The 21,326-nt window shown below is 40.0% G+C and overlaps 1 protein-coding gene across 2 annotated transcripts in view; it reads right to left on the bottom strand.

Moving 5' to 3' along the window:
* Positions 1 to 21,326, bottom strand: part of Hip1 (Huntingtin interacting protein 1) — a 105,981-nt gene that overhangs the window by 19,392 nt on the left and 65,263 nt on the right. For both annotated transcript variants that reach the window (XM_053785369.2, XM_053785368.2), the window contains exons 9-13: positions 18,547 to 18,741; positions 12,663 to 12,818; positions 5,136 to 5,276; positions 2,185 to 2,323; positions 503 to 700 (exon numbers count right to left, since the gene is read on the bottom strand). In XM_053785369.2, the coding sequence (XP_053641344.1) occupies positions 503 to 700; positions 2,185 to 2,323; positions 5,136 to 5,276; positions 12,663 to 12,818; positions 18,547 to 18,741 (829 nt within the window). The remainder of the gene's footprint in view (positions 1 to 502; positions 701 to 2,184; positions 2,324 to 5,135; positions 5,277 to 12,662; positions 12,819 to 18,546; positions 18,742 to 21,326) is intronic.

The raw sequence follows: 21,326 nt of genomic DNA, 5'->3' as shown, positions 1-21,326 counted from the left end.
TGGCTGTATCCCACCAAGGCGGGGTGGCCCAAAAGGAAAAATGAAAGTTTCTCCTTTTACATTTAGTAATATATACAGGAGAAGGGGTTACTAGCCCCTTGCTCCCGATATTTCAGTCGCCTCATACAACACGCATGGCTTACGGAGGAAGAATTCTGTTCCACTTCCCCATGAAGATAAGAGGAAATAAACAGAAACAAGAACTAGAAAAAAATAGAAGAAAACCCAGAGGGGCGTGTGTATATATGCTTGTACATGTATGTGTAGTGCGACCTAAGCGTAAGAAGTAGCAAAACGTACCTGAAATCTTGCATGTTTATGAGACAGAAAAAAGACACCAGCAATCCTACCATCATGTATAACAATTACAGGCTTTCGTTTTACACTTACTTGGCAGGACGGTAGTACCTCCCTGGGTGGTTGCTATCTACCAACCTACTACCTACACTGTTATGAATTAAATACTTAAATATAAAAAAAGGAAATAAGAAGAATGACTCACTTTCTGCATGTTCAATATTTGGGCTGGCATGTGAGGTGGCCTTTGCATAAAGTAGAAAAGTAGCAATGTAATGAGCAGTTGAGGAGATGCTGGTGATGAGGTATGGGGCTGCATGGAAACTGCTGATATACGATTCGTATGAACTCCAAAGCTTTGTCAGAGAATCTACCACCAATGCATGGTATGCCAGAGTGTATTCTGTAATACAGTGCACAAAATTAAAATCTGCTAATGCTAAGATTTATAGGCTTAATTTTCATGTACACTAATATATTTTTAATGAATTAACATTTTACATCTGATCAATCAGTCATGTTAAGCACTGTTAGGCATGGTCAATATCTGGACGCATGACTATGCGGACACATTTTTGAACTTTGCTAGGAGAATCATGCTAAACACAGATTTTCTATTTCTGACAACATACAGAATGTACCTTATAGCATACAATATACAGGTATTAATTTTTAATTACAGAAAGAAATGAATATGGAAGCCACAGATAGGGTCAAGCACCAAGCAAAAAGATAATGACAAAACAAAAGCTCATGTGAATTGCAGGGTTCAACCATATATTTACAGTTAATGAGAATTATGGGGGTCAAATTGTATACTGACTGTGATCTTCCTATAAACCATCAAATTAAAAATAAATTTAAATACATGTTTCTATGACTTTCTTGTTGTTTGTATGTCATTACAGTACCAATGTACAGCTAGAGGAACAAGAGCTTTGCTCTGTTTCATGTTTAATCTATAGTTTATTTAAATTTCTACTGGTTGTATCACAATCTTTTCTTGTACCTCACTGCACTGTTAATAACACAAGAAAGAAGGAACACTGCAACAGGCCTACTGGCCTATGCAAGGCAGGTCCAATTCCCCTACTGGCTTAAGCTCACTGACCTAGTGACCTTAGGCTCACCGACCGTCTGACCTCACTGACCTAGTGAGGTCAGACACGTCACTGTTCTTGCACTGTGAAGAAAAAAACTGTAGTATCTCATTTCCTCTGCTTTTCTATCCGTTTATAACAGTGGCTTTTTGTTTTTCCAAGTTGATGGTATCAATTTTTTTTTATCATTTTATGACACTACATTACCAGCTCATGAAGGTACCCGAGAGGAATTTTGTAACATGTTTCTGAACATTTTCCATTTCATCCCCCTTTTTTAATTTTTTTTTTAGGTGTAGACACCACACTACCATTACACAAGACATTTCTGATCTAAATACACTGTGAATGTGTTTTCAGAATCTCTATTTTTGGGTAGAAACCTATCTCTCTCTCTCTCACTACAGTGCACTAGATAAAAAGGAAAAATTACAGATAAAGTACACAAGAAAATTCCTTAAGGTTTTGGTTACATCAGCATAAATAATGCAATACTAAAATCAAGTAGATTTTTATTTATTTTATTGTGCTAAACCCTGTGAACTTATTCAGCAGAGTGGTGGAGGCTCCATCCTCCATATGCTACTTATGATACACAAACTTGCTTACTTGTCTTTAATTACTTATCCAAGTGATTTCTGGCATTCATAAATTTGGGCATCTTTATTATTAAGTGAATTTTTATTCTATATCAGCAAAGAGAAATAATTTTTATCAATTAAATTACTAATATATATATTAATATTTTAAATATTAAAAGAATCAAGTGGAACCAGCTTCAACTTACCTGGTGTACACTTGATATCTGCATGAGTCTCAAGATCAAAGTGGGAGAGAGCATGTGAGACCACAATCAATGCTCCATCTACAGCTCCTTCAACACACTTGTGAACACCACCTTCCCAGCTATTCTGGACAACTGTCACCTACGTACAAGATAAAAATCAGTCTTAGAAGTTTTATCTAAAATTCAAACACCATCTTAGTCATCCTATTTTGTTCCATCCTCTTTAAATCTCAAAAACCTCTTCTCAGCCCTCTGAGCTGCTCTTTTGGTAAACCCACATTGTCTCCTATTTTTTTTTTTAGCTCAATAACTATCTCCCACCAAGGTAGGGTAACCCAAAGAAAACACATTCACAAACATTCACTCAAATGCTTTCCTGAAGTGTGATTACATCATAATCAAACCACTTCTTGAACTGTCCATACCCACCACCCTTCCTTCAGAGTGCAGGCACAGCCCTTCCCACCTCCAGGACTTACGTCCAGTTAGCTGATTTCTTAACACACTGAATTCTTTGCACAATATTCACACCACATCATTACTCTTCAACATATTTACACTGCCTCTAGCCTTTACACTGCAAAATATAATTTTTTTTTTCCATCATATCCCACTGAGGCAAGATGATCTAAACAGAAAAATGAAAGTTTCTCTTTTTAAAATTAGTAATGTAAACAGGAGAAAGGGTTACTAGCCCCTTGCTCCCAGCATTTTAGTCGTTTCTTACGACACGCATGGGTTACAAAGGAAGAATTCTGTTCCACTTCCTCATGGAGATAAGAGGAAATAAACAAGAACAAGAACTAGCAAGAAAATAGAAGAAAACCCAGAGGGGTGTATTTTTTTTATTTTTATTAACACACTGGCCGATTCCCACCAAGGCAGGGTGGCCCGAAAAAGAAAAACTTTCACCATCATTCACTCCATCACTGTCTTGCCAGAAGGGTGCTTTACACTACAGTTTTTAAACTGCAACATTAACACCCCTCCTTCAGAGTGCGGGCACTGTACTTCCCATCTCCAGGACTCAAGTCCGGCCTGCCGGTTTCCCTGAATCCCTTCATAAATGTTACTTTGCTCACACTCCAACAGCACGTCAAGTATTAAAAACCATTTGTCTCCATTCACTCCTATCAAACATATATACTTGTACAGTGGTCCCCCGGTTCCCGATATTAATCCGTTCCTGAGAGCTCATCGTAAACCAAAAATATCAGAAAGCGAATCAATTTTCCCCATAAGAAATAACGGAAATCAAATTAATCCGTGCAAGACACCCAAAAGTATGAAAAAAAAAAAAACTTTTACCACACGAAATATTAAGTTTAATGCAATAAAATAATTACAATAACAACAATAACAATGGATTAATAACAATAGAATATAATTGACACTTACCTTTAATGAAGATCTGGTGATGATTGATGGGATGGGAGGAGGAGTGTGTTGAACCTATTGCATAGAAGGGGAATCCCCCTCCAGTAGCACTGGAGGTATCAAGTCTTTTTCCGGGGCTACTTCCCTTCTTCTTTTAATGCCACTAGGACCAGCTTGAGAGTCACTGGACTTCTGTCGCACAACATATCTGTCCATAGAGACCTGTACCTCCTGTTCCTTTATGACTTTCCTAAAGTGGTTCACAACAGTGTCATTGTACAGGTTGCCAACACGGCTTGCAGTAGCTGTCTGAGGGTGATTTTCATCAAAAAAGCTTTTCACTTCAAGCCACTTTGCACCCATTTCCCTAATCTTTGAAGTAGGCAACTGCTTCACTTTCTCTATCCCCTTCTCCGAAGCAGTTTCCTCAGGTCTGGCCTCTTGCTGTTGAAGATGATCCAGCAGTTCATCAGTGGTTAGTTCGTCATTGTCCCCCTCCACCAACTCTTCCACATCCTCCCCACTAACCTCGAACCCCAAGGACTTCCCCAATGCCACTTTCGTACTTTGCAATTACCTCTTTCTTTATTTCAATAATCAGTAGCACCCTTGGTCTGGAAGGGTTGGTACTAGAAGCTTTCTTGGGGCCCATGGTGACTTATTTTGCAGAAACAAGCACCAAAAACAGTGATAATATAGATAATATGGAATGTACCGAATGTATCCTTTGATGTGCGCACACTGGCTGACTTGTAAACACCGGTACACACGGGGGAGTTCAGGCCACAATTGGACACGTCTCGTACGAATCGTATCGCATACTGGGTTTTGTATCGGGAAGCAAGGCAAAATTTTTTTCGATCAAATGCATCGGCAACCGAATTTATCGGATACCGGTAACATCGGGAACCAGGGGTCCACTGTACATGCATGTGTAGGGTGACCTAAATGTAAGTAGCAAGATGTACCTGAAACCTTGTATGTTTATGAGACAGAAAAAAAGACACCAGCAATCCTACCATCATGAAAACAATTACAGGCTTCTATTTTACACTCACTAGGCAGGACAGTAGTACCTTCCTGGGCAGTTGCTGTTTACCAACCTACTACCTAGGAAAATATAATTATATAAGAACAAAAAAGGAGCAAGGGGCTAGTAACCCCTTCTTCTGTACATATTACTGTTCTGAGCACCTCTGCAAAAACAGTGATTATGTGTGAGTGAGGTGAAAGTGTTGAATGATGAAAGTATTTTCTTTTTGGGGATTTTCTTTCTTTTTGGGTCACCCCGCCTTGGTGGGATACGGCCGGTGTGTTGAAAGAAAGAAAGAACAAAAAAAAGAAACAGCACACATGATAAAAAGGTAAAAGTATATCCTGTACAGAAAAAGTGGGGGGTATTAACAGAGGAAAAATTCTGTAAGAGCATGAGAAAAAACAAAGCAGACATGGATTTCTAATACGTAAAACAAAGCTCTATTATTGTCATTCCCCTTTCAGGAAAAAGTATCCAAGAGAAAGGAATCAAGAGATTAATATAGAGTATATACATGTTACAGATCTTCTGTACTAACCTGGTATGTAGCTTGTTGAGCTTGACTCTCCATTTCAGTGTTAAGATGTGATATATTATCCCGAAGATCTCTCACCTGGCCTGCCAGTTTATCCCTTTCAGTAGTCAATTCAAATATTTTTTTATTTAACATTTCTCTCTCCTGAAAAAAAGGTAAAAGAAATTATGTTTATAGATGTTTTAACATGCTGGCTATCTCTCACCAAGGCAGGGTAACCTGAAAAAACACTTTAACCATCATTCATAGTTTCAAAATCTTGCCATTGGAGTGCAGATGCGACAGTTTAGATGACACTAAACAGCAAATATCCCAAACCCCTCCTGTAAAGTGCAGGCATTGTACTTCCCACCTCCAGGGCTAAAGTCCGGCTAACTGGTTTCCCTGAATCCCTTCACAAAATACTACCCTGCTCACACTGCAGATGAGCAAGGAGGCTTTAGAATGGGTAGGGGATGTGTAAATCAGGTGTTTACATTGAAACATATATGTGAATAATATTTAGATAAAGAGTTTTTTATTAGGATAGTGAGGCTCAGGTTAGGGTGTGTAGGAAAGAGGGAAATTAATTCCAGGAAAAGTAGGTCATAGACAGAGATGTTTAATGTCACCATGGTTGTTTAACATATTTAAAGATGGAGTTGTAAAAGAAGTAAATGCTAGGGTGTTGGGGGAGGGGTGGGATTAAATTACGGAGAATCAAATACAAAATGGGAGTTGACACAGTTACTTTTTGCTGATGATACCGTGCTTTTGGGGATTCTAAAGAAAAGTTGCAAAGGTTAGTGGACAAGTTTGGGAGGGTGTGTAAAGGTAGAAAGCTGAAAGTGAACATGGATAAAAGTACGGTGGTGAGGGTATCAAACAATTTAGATAAAGAAAAACTGGATATCACACTGGAGGGAGGGAGTATGGAAGAAGTGAATGTTTTCAGATATTTGGGAAATGACTTCTCAGCAGATAGGTCTATGAAGGATGAGGTTAACCATAGAACTGATGAAGGAAAAAAGGCGAGCGGTGCATTGAGTTATCTGTGGAGACAAAGAACATTATCCATGAAGGCAAAGAAGGGAATGTACGAGAGTATAGTGGTACCAACACTCCTCCATGGGTGTGAAGCATGGGCTGTAAATGCTGCAGCAAGGAGGCAGCTGGAAGCAGTGGAGATGTCCTAAGTGCAATATGTGGTGTAAATATTATGCAGAGAATTCGTAGTGTGGAAATTAGGAGGAGGTGTAGAGTTACTAAAAGTATTAGTCAGAGAGCTGAAGAGGGGCTGTTGAGGTGGTTTGGTCATTTAGAGAGAATGGAACAAAGTAGAATGACTTGGAGAGCGTATAAATCTGTAGGGAAAGGAAGACAAGGTAGGGGTTGGCCTAGGAAAGGTTGGAGGGAAGGGATAGAGGAGGTTTTGTGTGTGAGGGGATTGGACTTCCAGTAAGCGTGAGTGAGCATGTTAGATAGGAACAATTTAATTCATAATTCAAGTAAGGCCAATTTCAAAATAGGGTCCAAACTTAACAATGCAAACATTCCTAACACTAAAATAAAAATTTTTATGTTCATTAGTCACATCTCCAGGTCCTTCTTACATTATGCTTGCTTTCCATTTTGAATTTTTATTCACACAAAAAATAGAAGATTTACTGTTATGCAGACTACTGCATTATTGTAAAAATGGTATAAGTAATATCAACACATTCGTGAAAGCATATTAGACCCACCAGTTGATGTGTATTGGATGCATGACGTGATTCGTTTACTCTTGAACATCAGCAAAAATCAAACATTTCCACTACTTTGAGCTCAATTTCAAGGTACTTTTAGTCTGAAAACCATTCAAAATCATCTCTATTTCTGTGTATTTTCTCTCATTATGCACTGCGTGCTGCAGGATTTTTTTTTATACTGCACACACTGACCACTCAGCCTCGTTCTCTCATATGTAGACCTACCAGCTTTCTCCCACAAGATTGGAAGCCACTAGAATTTTGGCGTAGTATTACGGGACCGACACTGGCTTGCAAGCCATAATATTATGGGACTGGCAGTGAAAGGAGGGGTTTGGGATATTGGCAGTTTGAGGGACATCTAAGCTGTCATATCTGAGCATGTCTGTAATGACAGTGATTATGTATGAGTGATGGTGAAAGTGTTGAATGATGATGAAAGGATTTTGCACTTAGTCTTGTTACATGGAGTGAATAATATTTTTATTATTATATTAACCCTTTGACTGTTTTGGTCGTATATATACGTCTTACGATCCACCGTGTTTGACGTATATATACTCATAAATTCTAGCAGCTTCAAATCAAGCAGGAGAAAGCTGGAAGGCCCACATGTGAGAGAATGGGTCTCTATGGTCAGTGTGCACCATATAAAAAAAAATCCTGCAGCACGCAGTGCATGAGAAAAAAAAACTCCGATCGTTTTTTTTTAATTAAAATGCCGACTTTGTGGTCTATTTTCGTATAGTATTCACGGTTGTATTCTCGTTTTCTTGGTCTCGTTTGATAGAATGGAAAACATATTATAGAAATAGTGGTAATTTTGATTGGTTTTACTATGAAAAGAACCTGGAAATGGAGCTCAAAGTAGGGGAAATGTTTGATTTTTGCCGATGTTCAAAAGAAAACAAATGATGTCATTGTCCAATAAATGTCCAACTAGCCATTCTAATATGCAGTCATGAATGGGTTGACAATATGCAATTATTACAATATTGCAGAAGTCTGCATAAGAGTAAATCTTCTATTTTTTGTTTGAATAAAAATTCAAAATAGAAAGCAAGAGTAATATCAGAGGGGCCTGGAGACGTGACTGATGAACAAAGAAAATGTTATTTTAGAGCCAGGAATGTCTGCATTGTTCATTCTGGACCCTATTTTGAAACTGTCATATTTTTTAATTTTCGTGAAATTGGCCAAATTGCAAATTTCTGACTATGTTATTGGGTAGTTGAAATGGGTAAATGCGCAGTTTCTTGTACTCAATCGATAGAAAAGATGGAGTTCTAAAGAAATAGCTATGAGTTTGGTTGACTGGAACAATGGAATTAGCCGAAAATAGGGCTCAAAGTGGGCGAAATCGCCAATTTGTAAATATTGCCGAGGTCGCTAACTTCGCGAGAGCATAATTCCACGAGTTTTCTATCAAATTTCGTACCTTTGGCATCATTACCATCGGGAAAAGATTCACTATCAGGATTAGGGGTTGCGACAGTCAAGGGGTTAACACATCAGCTATTTCCCACCAAGGCAGGGTGGCCCAAAAGAAAAGAAAAACCTTCAGCATTCACTCCATCACTGTCTTGCCAGAGGCACGCTTACACTACAGTTATAAAACTGCAACATTAACACCCCTCCTTCAGAGTGCAGGCACTGCTTGCTGGTTTTCCTGAATCCCTTCATAAATGTTACTTTGCTTACACTCCAACAGCACGTCTATTTGTTCCTATCTAACATGCTCATGAACGCTTGCTGGAAGTCCAAGCCCCTCACCTACAAAACCTCCTTTATCCCTTCCCTCCAACCTTTCCTAGGCCAACCCCTACCCCACTTTCCCTCCACTACAGAGTTATACAACCCCTCCTCAGTCCTCTGGATAATAGTTTTGGTAATCCTGCACCTCCTCCTAATCTCAAAACTATGGATTCTCTGCATTACATTCACACCACACACTGCCCTATGATATGACATCTCCATTGCCTCCAGTCTTCTCCTTGTTGCAACATTCACAACTCATGCTGTACACCCATGCAAGAGTGTTGGTATAAATATACTCTCATACACTTCCATTTTTGCTTTCACTGATAAAGTTCTCTGTCTCCACAGGCTCCTCAGTGCACCACTCACCTTTTTCCCCTTGTCAGTTCTGTGATTCACCTCATCTTTCATAGACCCATCTGCTGACATGTCCACTCCTAAATATCTGAATACATTCACCTCCTCCATACTCTCTTCCTCCAATCTGATACTCAATCTTCTGTTACCTAATTTTTTTGTTATCGTCACCTTATTCTTTCCTATATTCACTTTTAAATTCCTTCTTTTACATACCCTACCAAACTCAACAACCAACCTCTGTAACATCTCTTCAGAATCTCCCAAAAGCACAGTGTCATCAGCAAAGAGCAACTGTGACAACTCCCACTTTGGGTTAGATTCTTCATCTTTTAACCCCACACCTCTTGCAACTCCATCTATAAATATATTGAACAACAATGGTGACATAACACATCCCTGTCTAAGGCCTACTTTTACTAGGAAATAGTCTCCCTCTCGCCTACGTACTCTAACCTGAGCCTCACCATCCTCGTAAATCCTCCAAAAACAGAAAATAACTTTTTAAAATATGTACATAAATAAAAAAGAAATGAACTATTCTTGCCTAAAACTGTTGCTTGATGCTATGCAGGTATTTGGAGAGGGTTAATGTGCAGAACTACAAATACTGTGCAGAACCACATGCTTGTACAATACCTGTACAAACATGTGGCCCTGCACAATACCTGTACAGACATGTGGTTCTGCACAATACCTGTACAAACATGTGGTTCTGCACAATGCCTGTACAAACATGAGGTTCCAGACAGTACCTATACAAACATACAGCCTTACACAATACCTGTAAAAACATGCAGCCCTGCACAATACCTGTACAAACATGTGACCCTACACAATACCAGTACAAACATGTGGCCCTGCACAATACCAGTATAAACATGTGGTTCTGCACAATACCTATACAAACATGTGGCCCTGCACAATACCAGTATAAACATGTGGTTCTGCACAATACCTATACAAACATGTGGCCCTGCATAATACCTGCATAAACATATGGCAAGCAGTACCTGTTGCCATTACCTACCACCACCAACACCTAAGGCCTGGAAAAAGTCATATGATTAAGTTTAGTGTAAGATAAGATTTGCTCAGACTTAACCCAAAGGGTTATCCACCCATGATAACCCAAGAAAGTCAATGCATCATCGAGCTCTGTCTTATTTCCAATGGGGTCCTTTAATCTTATCCCCATGGATGCAACCCACACCAGTCAAGTAACACCCAGGTCCCTACTACTTCTAGGTGAACAAGAACAGAAGGTGTACGAAAACACGCCTAGTGTTTCCGCTCATGCTGGGGACTGAGCAACGGACACTTGGCATGTGAGGAATGTGTGCTGCCAACCAAACCAAAGGACACCGAGCATTCCTTCCACAGAAAGTGGCCAGGGCTCAATATGGCCCTACTGTGGTGGCCCTCAAAACTGCTGACACCAACACCACCACCATGAGCTGGGCCAGTCACAATCAAGACTTCTCACACAACTTTTTCAATCACCAACATTTTCAACAACTGTACCAGTATAGGTAGGGTATGTAATGTAGCCTCTTCTCTTCCTTGCTGAAGGTGCTAAGAAATCTTTACTTGTTTTTTACCTTTTAATGGACATTTTACATTATTTTTTTTAACAAGTCGGCCATCTCCCACCAAGGCAGGGTGACCCAAAAATAAAATACTTTCATCATCATTCAACTCTTTCACCTCACTTACACATAATCACTGTTTTTGCAAAGGTGCTCAGAACACAACAGCTTAGAAGCATATATGTATAAAGATACACAACATATCCCTCCAAACCGTCAATATCCCGAACCCCTCCTTTAGAGTGCAGGCACTGTACTTCCCATTTCCAGGACTCAAGTCCAGCTATATAAAAATAACCGGTTTCCCTGAATCCCTTAACTAAATATTACCCTGCTCACACTCCAACAGCTCATCAGGTCCCAAATGCCATTCGTCTCCATTCACTCCTATCGAACATGCTCACGCACGCCTGCTGGAAGTCCAAGCCCCTCGCCCACAAAATCTCCCTTACCCCTTCCTTCCAACCTTTTCAAGGACGACCCCTACCCCGCTTTCTTTCCCCTACAGATTTAAATGCTCTCCATGTCATTCTACTTTGATCCATTCTCTCTAAATGACCAAACCACCTCATACATTTTACATGTAGTTATAAATTCCTCGACCTAACTCAGGCATTTTCAACCTTTCCTTACATTTTTATAGCTGAGAAAGCCTTCTACCTGATACCTGCCAAATTCACTCCCTCCTAGCCTCTTAGGCCCTATCATACCTGCTCTTCAATGTATGGGGTCTGCTTCCACAACTTCACTGAGATCATTGCACTCCTCAACCATTGTGAAAATGTAGAAATACAGTAGACCGTCATTTAGCACGAGTTTATTTGGCACGATTTGGGTATTGCACGACTGAAGAATTGCCGCACAATTTTATGTAACACGTCGTATAACTAATTTAACAAAGTTCACTTTGTGGGAAGGAAAAAAAATCTCTTTTGCTCAAGCGGCAGCCTTGTTGTGGAGCAGCCGGGGGAGCCCTCCCGCCATCCTCTACCACTCCCCGAAACCACCCCACCATTCGTAACTCATACGTGTCCAGTCCAGTCTTTCTCTGCTATAAGGCAGCTGTGTTTGTGAATTGCGTTATATTTTAATTACTATCTCTTGTATCTGCCAAGCAATTATGACGCCCAGTAGCCATACCAGTGTTGCTGAAAGTGGCACTAAGAGGTATAAGCACTTAAGTCTTAGAATTAACAAAGAAACAAAGATATTAGACAAGAGATAACCTGTAGTCCTAATGAAGTGTTAATTTGTACACAGAAAAAGAAGTAAACATGAGTGTGTGACTGACTTACTGAATGCCTGAACTGACTGAACTGACTGACTGACTGAACTGATTGACTGACTTGATTGACTTGACTGAATGATTGAATGACTTAAAATTAGACACTCCAGTACAATCATCAACTTCAGTACCAGAACCTCTACCATCCACCTCAGCCCAGTAGGACCACAACGTAACTCTCCACTCTCTTCACAATCATCCACAAACACCAGCACCCACAATTTAAGGTAAGAAATACTATTATTTCTGTTACATTTGTAGTCTTAAGCAGTAAAAACAACATAATACATCACAATAATGAACTAAAACGACATATTCACTTTTATTTTTCTAAGATGTGGAGGCCTAAAAAAAAGTGGTTTGGCTTTTTGGGGGCTCCCAGGAACATAACCCTATTTTTCCCATAAGTTCTTCAGTTAATCTAACACAATTTTTTACCTAACACGGCATTTTCTGGAATGTAACTACCATGCTAAATGACGGTCTACTGTACTTCTTGACTCCCATGTGACTCATATACGTCTAATTTTCAGCTATGTTTCCTTCTTTGAGTCACCCGACTCAGTCAGGTGAGGGCTGTTGAGATTTAAAAAAAAAAAAAAAAAAAAAAAAAAAAAAAAAAAAAAAAAAAAAAAAAACATTACAGCTAGACTTAAATCCTGAATGTGTTAAGTGACTGCATGCTAAAAGAAGGGTGGGGATGCTGCAGTTCAGAGGGTCTTTTGAAATGTGATTTCTGAGTGCTTCTGGTAAGAAAGCACTCAAAAGAATGATGGTGAGTATGGTTATAAATATATGTACTCTTTTTTACCTGCTCAGCTATACGAGTTACACTGCGATGAGCCTCTGAATCTTGTGTCACTTGAGACTGTAGTCTGTTTAGGGCAGCAGCAAGTTCATCTTTTGACCGCTGGGTGGATGCATGCGCTTCCTGCTCCATGGAAAGTTGCTTGTCTAGCTCTGCTTTCTGAAAAGGTAATTTTGAGATACATTTGCTCATTTGTAATTTGAAATTTTATTAAAAGAATGAATATATGATAGATCTCTAATTAAATTTTCATCAGGAAGCTCTAAACCCATAAAGGTTATATAGCACCTGGGGAATGGGAGGTATTCAGGTTCAATCCAAGAAAGGGAAGGAAGAGTTCAAGTACTTGAAACCCAAGAGTCCCTCATTAGCATGAAGGCACCTTCCCAGAAGAGAGTGTAACACAGAACATCAAGCATGTAAGTAGATTCAGTAAAAGTGAACATGGAACACATATGTATGAATGAGAGATAGTGTACACCTTAACCCCTAAACGGTCCAAACGTATATATACGTTCTTTCCCCCAGTGCCCCGAATATGTATTTTGAAAAATAAAAAAATAGTTTTTTTTTCATAGAAATAGAGAAAATTTTTCTGTGTTATAGGATTAAAATAAAAAAATTATGGTCAGTACTTACTGAGATAAGAGGCTGCAAAGTTGGCATTAATGCTCACCTGACGGCAATATCAAGTCCTGCCGCTTGAGGAAGTGTTGCCAATATACCATTTTTCTCATTTCTATATTATTTTATGTAATTTTTATGTTATGATAATTACAATTTATTGTAGTTCCTGGCATTTCATAATCAATCTTTGTTCTGACACTAACTAATTATTAGGTACTAAAATTGTACTCAAATTGTCACAAACACATTGACAGGAGGACATTTACACCTGCCCTGGTCATTTACTATTGTCTAGGGGGGGGGGAGGAGGAGGAGGAGGAAAAGGAGGAGGAGGAGGAAAAGGAAAAGGAGGAGGAGGAGGAAAAGGAAAAGGAGGAGGAGGAAAAGGAAAAGGAGGAGGAGGAGGAGGAACAGGAGGAGGAGGAGGAAAAGGAGGAGGAGGAGGAGGAAAAGGAGGAGGAGGAGGAAAAGAAGGAGGAGGAAAAGAAGGAGGAGGAAAAGAAGGAGGAGGAAAAGAAGGAGGAGGAAAAGGAGGAGGAGGAAAAGGAGGAGGAGGAGGAGGAGGAGGAGGAGGAGGAAGAATGAAGAAGTTCCCTTGAAGTAATGTGACAAGCATCCGGGAGGGCAATGATAAGACGAGATATGGGATGACATATGACGGGCACAAGCAAGGGTGCAGAGATAAAACGAGATAAGCTATGACATTTAATGGGCGCCAGCAAGGGTGCAGAGATAAGGGATGACATTTGATGAGCTCGTATCTCTGTCTCTGATTATCTCTCTGTCTGCTTGTCTCTTTCCATCTCTCTGCTTGTCTCTCTCTCTATCTGTCTCAGAGAGAGCCACTGTGAACCAACAGGTATTCTTATGCACTATATCTACAACCACAGTACAGCACTTTGGATTTTTTTAGGTTATTCTAGATAATTTACACTATGTATAATTGTATCTGTGTGTACCTGTGAGACAGATAAAGAGAGACAGATAGACAGAGGCAGACAGAGATAGACAGACCCTAAACTTGGGGTTAACATCACTTTCCTCTTAAAAGGGGAGTGTTAATATGACACTGCATCAGTGAATCCTTGGTGTTTGCCGCACTGTTTGCTTGAGCTGGCACTCAATTTAACTGGCGCTCCCACAAAGTACTAAGTGGTCCCAGATCTTTTTTTAACATGGTACACATCAATCTATACTGACCAGGCGTCTCAGGCCAATCGTGCCAAATTTGGAGGCAGGAAAATTAAAACGTATATACAGGTCCTCCATCACAAATCCGGCATCACTGGGACCTGTAGTGTGCCGGATTACAGAGTGGTTAGGTTAGAATACACTTAATAAAATTAACTAACTTGACTGTCACAAAGTTCATTGAACATCGGCAAAAATCAAACATTTCCGCTATTTTGAGCCCAATTTCAAGGTACTTTTCGTCATGAAAGCAATCAAAATCATGTCTATTTCTGTAATATATCTTCCATTCTACCAAATGAGACCAAAAACACGAGAATACAATCATAAAAACCATGCAAAAATATACCGCAAAGAAGCGGCTAATGGCTGAGAAGTGAACTCCCTTATTTATCGTTCGTCTTTTTTATTTTTGTTGTACGTTAAGAAGCATCTTTCCATCATACATTGCCCAAGTTTCAACAAGACAGCCAAACAAACAATTGAGGAAAAAAAAAATATTTACCAAAAATCATATATGGCAAGCCCCAGCCTGGTACTGGAAATCAGTCACTTTGTCTGACTTTTTTTGGGTTATCCTAGGTTTTCTATACATACACTGCTATGTATGATAATCTATGTAACTGTATTTATGTATACCTAATAAACTTACTTATTTACTTACTTCTAGTCTGTCGACTGAGTACAAGAAACCGCCCATTCACTTATTTCAACTACCCAATATAGTGGCCAGAAATTGGTAATTTGGCCAATTTCACACAAATTTCAACAGATGCCAATTTCAAAATAGGGTCCAGAATAAACAATGCAGACATTCCTGGCACTAAAATAACATTTTCTCTGTTCATCAGTCACGGCTCCAGGCCCCTCTTATATTACTCTTATTTTCCATTTGGAATTTTTATTCACAAAAAAAAAAAAATAGAAGATTTACTGTTATGCAGACTGCTGCATTATTGTAATAATTGTATAAATAATGTCAACCCATTCTTGACTCTGTATTGGAATTTGGACTGACAGGCAGACAGGTACTGGACGGTGACGTCATTTGTTTACTCTTGAGCTTTGCTAAAGTATAGAACATTTTCGCTACTGTGAGCACAATTTCAAGGTACTTTTCATCATGAAAGCAATCAAAATCATATCTATTTCTGTAATATATCTTTCATTCTATCAAATGAGACCAAAAAAACTAGAATGTAACCATATAAACCATACAAAAATATACCGCTAAGTGGCCGCTAATGGCTGAGAAGTGAACTCTGCTATTTATGGTCTGATTTCTTTCATTTTTGGTATATGTTAAGAAGTATCTTTCCATCATACATTGCCCAAGTTTCAATAAGATAACCCAACAAACAATTGAGAAAATAATAATAAATAATAATAATAATAATAATAATAATAATAATAATAATAAAAAATAATAGTAATAATAATAATAATATTTTTATTTACTGCATGTATATGTACAGTGTACACAGGCCTAGCTGACATCAGTGACATACTACTATATAGAAAGTCGCTTGTTAGGCATAATATTTCAAGCAAATTAGGTCAGTGTCCCAGGATAACACCCACACCAGTCGGTTAACACCCAGGTACCCATTTATTGATGGGTGAACATAGACAACAGGTGTAAAGAAACACACCCAATGTTTCTACCCTGGCTGGGAATTGAACATTTACCAAAAATCATATATGGCTAACCCCAGCCAGGTAATATAAATAAGCCACATTGTCTGACTTTTCTGGGTTATCCTAGGTTCTATACACACATGCTGTGTGATAATCTATATAGAGAAAATAACTTTTTTGTTTCAGGTTTATGGTACAGTATGAGTGTATATCACAGTTAGCCCTGTGCTATACTCCATTTTCTCTAATATAAGCCCCCAAGACAGGGATATGAGAATGGTATTTGTATACCATATCCTCTTCATACCTCCATCGAACTGCTCGGTATTATGCCAAATATTATTCATTCTGGAGTATTTAACATGTTTTATGTTATTTATATTGTTTATTATGTCATATTAGATCAATTGTGATAGGCAATAAGCTGTATTGTTGATACAGTAGAACCTCAAATTTCGAACGTATCACTTATCAAACTTTTCAAAAATAGAACCCTTTTTTCAAACCAACTTTGTCCTTATTATCGAACGTGCCCCTATTTTCGGACCGCCGGGTACCGGACCTGTTCACCAGCCCGCTCTGTCCGCGTCCCTGCGCAGGCGCCGTGAGCCAGTCTGGCTTTGTTGATGCTTGAGTGAACACTAACCTGCGCTCTCATTCAAACATTTTATGATTATTTCATTGCGTTTAGTGCTTGTGGGACTGTGAAGTAAACTACCATGGGCCCAAAGAAACTTGCTAGTGGTACCCCTGTGGTAAAGAAAGTGAGAAACACCATAGATGTGAAGAAGGAAATAATACAGAAGTATGAGAGTGGTGTGAGACTTGCTGAGCTTGCCAGGATGTATGGGAAAAACAAGTCGACCATCGGTTCTATCCTGACAAAGAAAGAACAAATCAAGGAAGCTGATGTTGCGAAAGGTGTTAATATGCTAACCAAAAAAAAAGACCACAAATAGTTGAAGAGGTTGAGAAGCTGTTGCTGGTGTGGATCAAGAATAAAGAGATGGCAGGTAATAGTGTTTCAGAGACGATTATTTGTGAAAAGTCAAGGAAGGTGCATGCCGATCTGGTACAGAAAACTCCTGGAACCAGTTCAGTGACAGAACCATGTCCTATTTTAGGGAAATGTTAATGAGGAACCAGAAATAGAGGACTGTGGACAGTTATTTTGTGAGACAGGGGTCTAGTGACTCTCAAGCTGGTCCTAGTGGCATTAAAAGACAGAGAAGGGAAGTAACCCCACAGAGGGCTTTACCTGAATTCATCATGGAGGGGGATTCTCCTTCCAAACACTAACCACAACTCCCTCTCTCCTCCTCCCTATCTTCCAGATGCCATCACCAATCTTCAATAAGGTAAGTAAAAATGTTATTTTATATTTATATACATAATTGAACACTATAGTATTTGTTGTGTGTATGTAAAACTATAATTAATCTCTATAAAATGTATTTTTTGTGAATATTTTCGGGTTTCTGTAAAGGATTAATTGTAATTCCATTATTTCTTATGGGAAATATTGCTTCGATTTTCAGACTTTTCGAATTTAGAACTAGCTCCTGGAACGGATTAAGTTCGATATTTGAGGTTCCACTGTATTAGCATAATAATAAAGCATATTCTCCTGCATCACGAGACTGAGCTCATGGCAACCGACAGTGGCTTCAAAGCCACCTTATCTTTAATGGACAATGTACTGTGTAGGTGCTTTACATAACAAGAAGCATTCTTTTATTAATTGGACCCATGGCTAGGGCTAAAAGTAATGGAGAAAAAGAAATTAGAATGACTTATGTAGCAAGTAGCACCACCAAACAGTACCAGCAGGTTGGTGTGGCAACCCTGGAAATTTGAAATTATGCTAGCCAAAATTAGTGCCGAATAACTGAAGGAACCGAATAACTGATTGCCGGATTTGTGATGGTGGACCTGTATACGTTTGGGGCGCTAGCGGTAAAAACATATATATACGTTTGGACCGTTTAGGGGTTAATGAAACCCATAAAGTAGAACAGCTTTTCAATGATTCAGGCCTATAAGCTATATAGGTACAGTATATTGCATTGAATACTGCCCTTTTTCCAATACCCCTTTGAACTCGTTATGCTTTTTAAAGACTGATTATTCTGGTATGTTAAAAGAGAAAAAGCTTTAAAATACTGATACAAAGTATTTTCAAATGGGGAACATATGATATAAAATGTTAGAAAAAGGCTAATGCATATGGAACATGAAAAAAAAAAAAAAAGGCAGAAACAAAAATGTCAAAAAAATTTTTAAAAATGTAATAGCGTACTGTGGTTTAAAAATCATAAGTATTATGCTCACTAGATAGCACTAACCCAGCAAGGGGTCATACAGCGCAGAGTACTGTAATGAAAAAAGAATTAAGATCCACAATATATTTAAAGAGATCATGTAGCTTTACCCCTCTGATGAGATGTATGTGCTCGTCACGCAGCTTCTGGTACACGTCTTTCATCTTAAGAAATTTTTCTTCTGCAGAACGTCTCCTTGTTTCCTCATCAGCTACTCTTGTTACTGCTTCTGCACTTGCTGCTGCTGCTTCTACTTGCGCCATGATAGATTCCTTGCTTTGTTTCTCGGCCAGAAGCTCACTGTCCTAAAAAGAATAAAAAGGCATGACACCATGACTATTTTTTTTTTCTTTTTGGGTCACCCTGACTCAGTGGGATATGGCCAGTTTGTTGAAAGAAGATGACAACATGACTGGAACAATACACAAATAACCCGCACTTGAACCATTAACTAGTTGAACTGAAACATCGTCATAAGTCTGTATGTACAGATTATTTGTGTATTACTCGCTGTCCTGTTTATGTGATGAGAACTTGGTTTTAACACTAGAACTATGATAGTTACATGATGATTCCAAAGAGGATGCTATTTTATATGAAGAGAAAATGACCTTAGCATAGAACTACAGTAGTCACATCACAACCTAATTCAGAACAAGATGCACCTTTTTTTTACACTTTTAATCAGAGCTTTGTTTTATGCCACACAGAATAAACTGGAGAAGGCAGTGTGAAAATGTGAACATTTGATTACTTGATTCTGCAACATTTCCAAGTTTAAATGGGAGAACAGGAGGCAATTAAATAATCAAATAAAATTAATATCACTACAGAAACCTTAGAAAAAATATGGCTGTAGTATTACTAGCAGCACCTGATACATTCTGATGTTGAAGAATGTTTACTGCTGTGCTTGAAAAGTGAAAAAAATATGAATTCATATACGGTGGAACCTCAGCTTATGAATTTAATCCGTTACATGGACTTGTTCACATCCTGATTTGTTTGTATGCTAGGTCAATTTTTCCTCATTGAAATTAACCCTTAAACCGTCCAAACGTATAGAGTATATACATTTTCTCGCGCAGCACCCCAAACGTATATATACGTTTCATTTTTCATTCATTCAAAATTGGCGCAATAGGCCTGAGTCGCCTGGAGATAATCCTGTCCCCTGGAGATACACCCATCCCCTGGAGATACTCCCGTCCCCCGGAGATACACCCGTCCCCCAGAGATACTCCTGTCCCCCGGAGATGCACCCGTCCCCCTGGAGATAGTCCCATCCCCTGGAGATACACCCGTCCCCTGGAGATACTCCCGTCCCCTGGAGATGCACCCGTCCCCCGGAGATACTCCCACCCCCCGGAGATACTCCCGTCCCCTGGAGATACACCCGTCCTCTGGAGATACTCCCGTCCCCTGGAGATGCACCCGTCCCCTGGAGATGCACCCGTCCAATGGAGATGCACCCGTCCCCTGGAGATGCACCCATCCCCTGGAGATACTCCCGTCCCCCAGAGATACTCCCGTCCCCCGGAGATACTCCTGTCCCCCGGAGATACACCCGTCCCCTGGAGAAACACCCTCCCCTGGAGATACTCCCGTTCCCCGGAGATACACCCGTCCCCTGGAGATACACCCGTCCCCTGGAGATACACCCATCCCCCAGAGATACTCCCATCCCCTGGAGATACTCCCGTCCCCTGGAGATACACCCGTCCCCTGGAGATACACCCGTCCCCTGGAGATACACCCGTCCTCTGGAGATACACCCGTCCCCTGGAGATACTCCCGTCCCTCGGAGATACACCCGTCCCCTGGAGAATATGTGCGCGCACTCAGTTATTTATTTATTTTATTATCACACCGGCCGATTCCCACCAAGGCAGGGTGGCCCGAAAAAGAAAAACTTTCACCATCATTCACTCCATCACTGTCTTGCCAGAAGGGTGCTTTACACTACAGTTTTTAAACTGCAACATTAACACCCCTCCTTCAGAGTGCAGGCACTGTACTTCCCATCTCCAGGACTCAAGTCCGGCCTGCCGGTTTCCCTGAATCCCTTCATAAATGTTACTTTGCTCACACTCCAACAGCACGTCAAGTATTAAAAACCATTTGTCTCCATTCACTCCTATCAAACACGCTCACGCATGCCTGCTGGAAGTCCAAGCCCCTCGCACACAAAACCTCCTTTACCCCCTCCCTCCAACCCTTCCTAGGCCGACCCCTACCCCGCCTTCCTTCCACTACAGACTGATACACTCTTGAAGTCATTCTGTTTCGCTCCATTCTCTCATGCGCACTCAGTGTGCACATGAAAAAAATTTGGGACGCCTGGGTACCACATCATAGGTCCAGTTACATTCAGCTTCATCTTGGGTCAGTAAAATGGCATATCCTCGTGATTCACTCACGCCTTGTTGTATTAACACTATTATTTGAGGAAAGTGATAGAGATCACGAGTTTAGTGGATTTGACACCAATGGGGCCAGTAATATTCAAGGAATTAGTGAAAATGTCGATGATAACCCAGATCACCCTCAGCCCATCACCTCTGGGGTAGCCACACCTATCCTTGGGCCAAGCACCTCTGGGGTAGCCAGTGTGGTCACAGCAGACCTTAGGCCAAGCACTTCTGGGGTAGCCAGTGTGGCCACACAAGACCCTGGGCCAAGCACCTCTGGAGTGGCGAGTGTTACCCACAGGCAACTTCGCAAGAGGAAACTATCATTTTCCCAGTGTTTTAGTGATAGTGAAAGTGATGAAAGTGATGAGATTGATTTTATGCCATTCGAGGATTCATCTAGCGATAGTGAAGTTCATTATTCACCAGTGAAGCGTACTTTTAGGCGTCATCATCTACGTTCAGGCAGTGTGCCATAT

The sequence above is a fragment of the Cherax quadricarinatus genome, chromosome 35 (genome assembly GCF_038502225.1).
Source record: "Cherax quadricarinatus isolate ZL_2023a chromosome 35, ASM3850222v1, whole genome shotgun sequence".
NCBI lineage: Eukaryota > Metazoa > Arthropoda > Malacostraca > Decapoda > Parastacidae > Cherax > Cherax quadricarinatus.
This window is presented reverse-complemented; position numbering and strand designations above follow the sequence as displayed.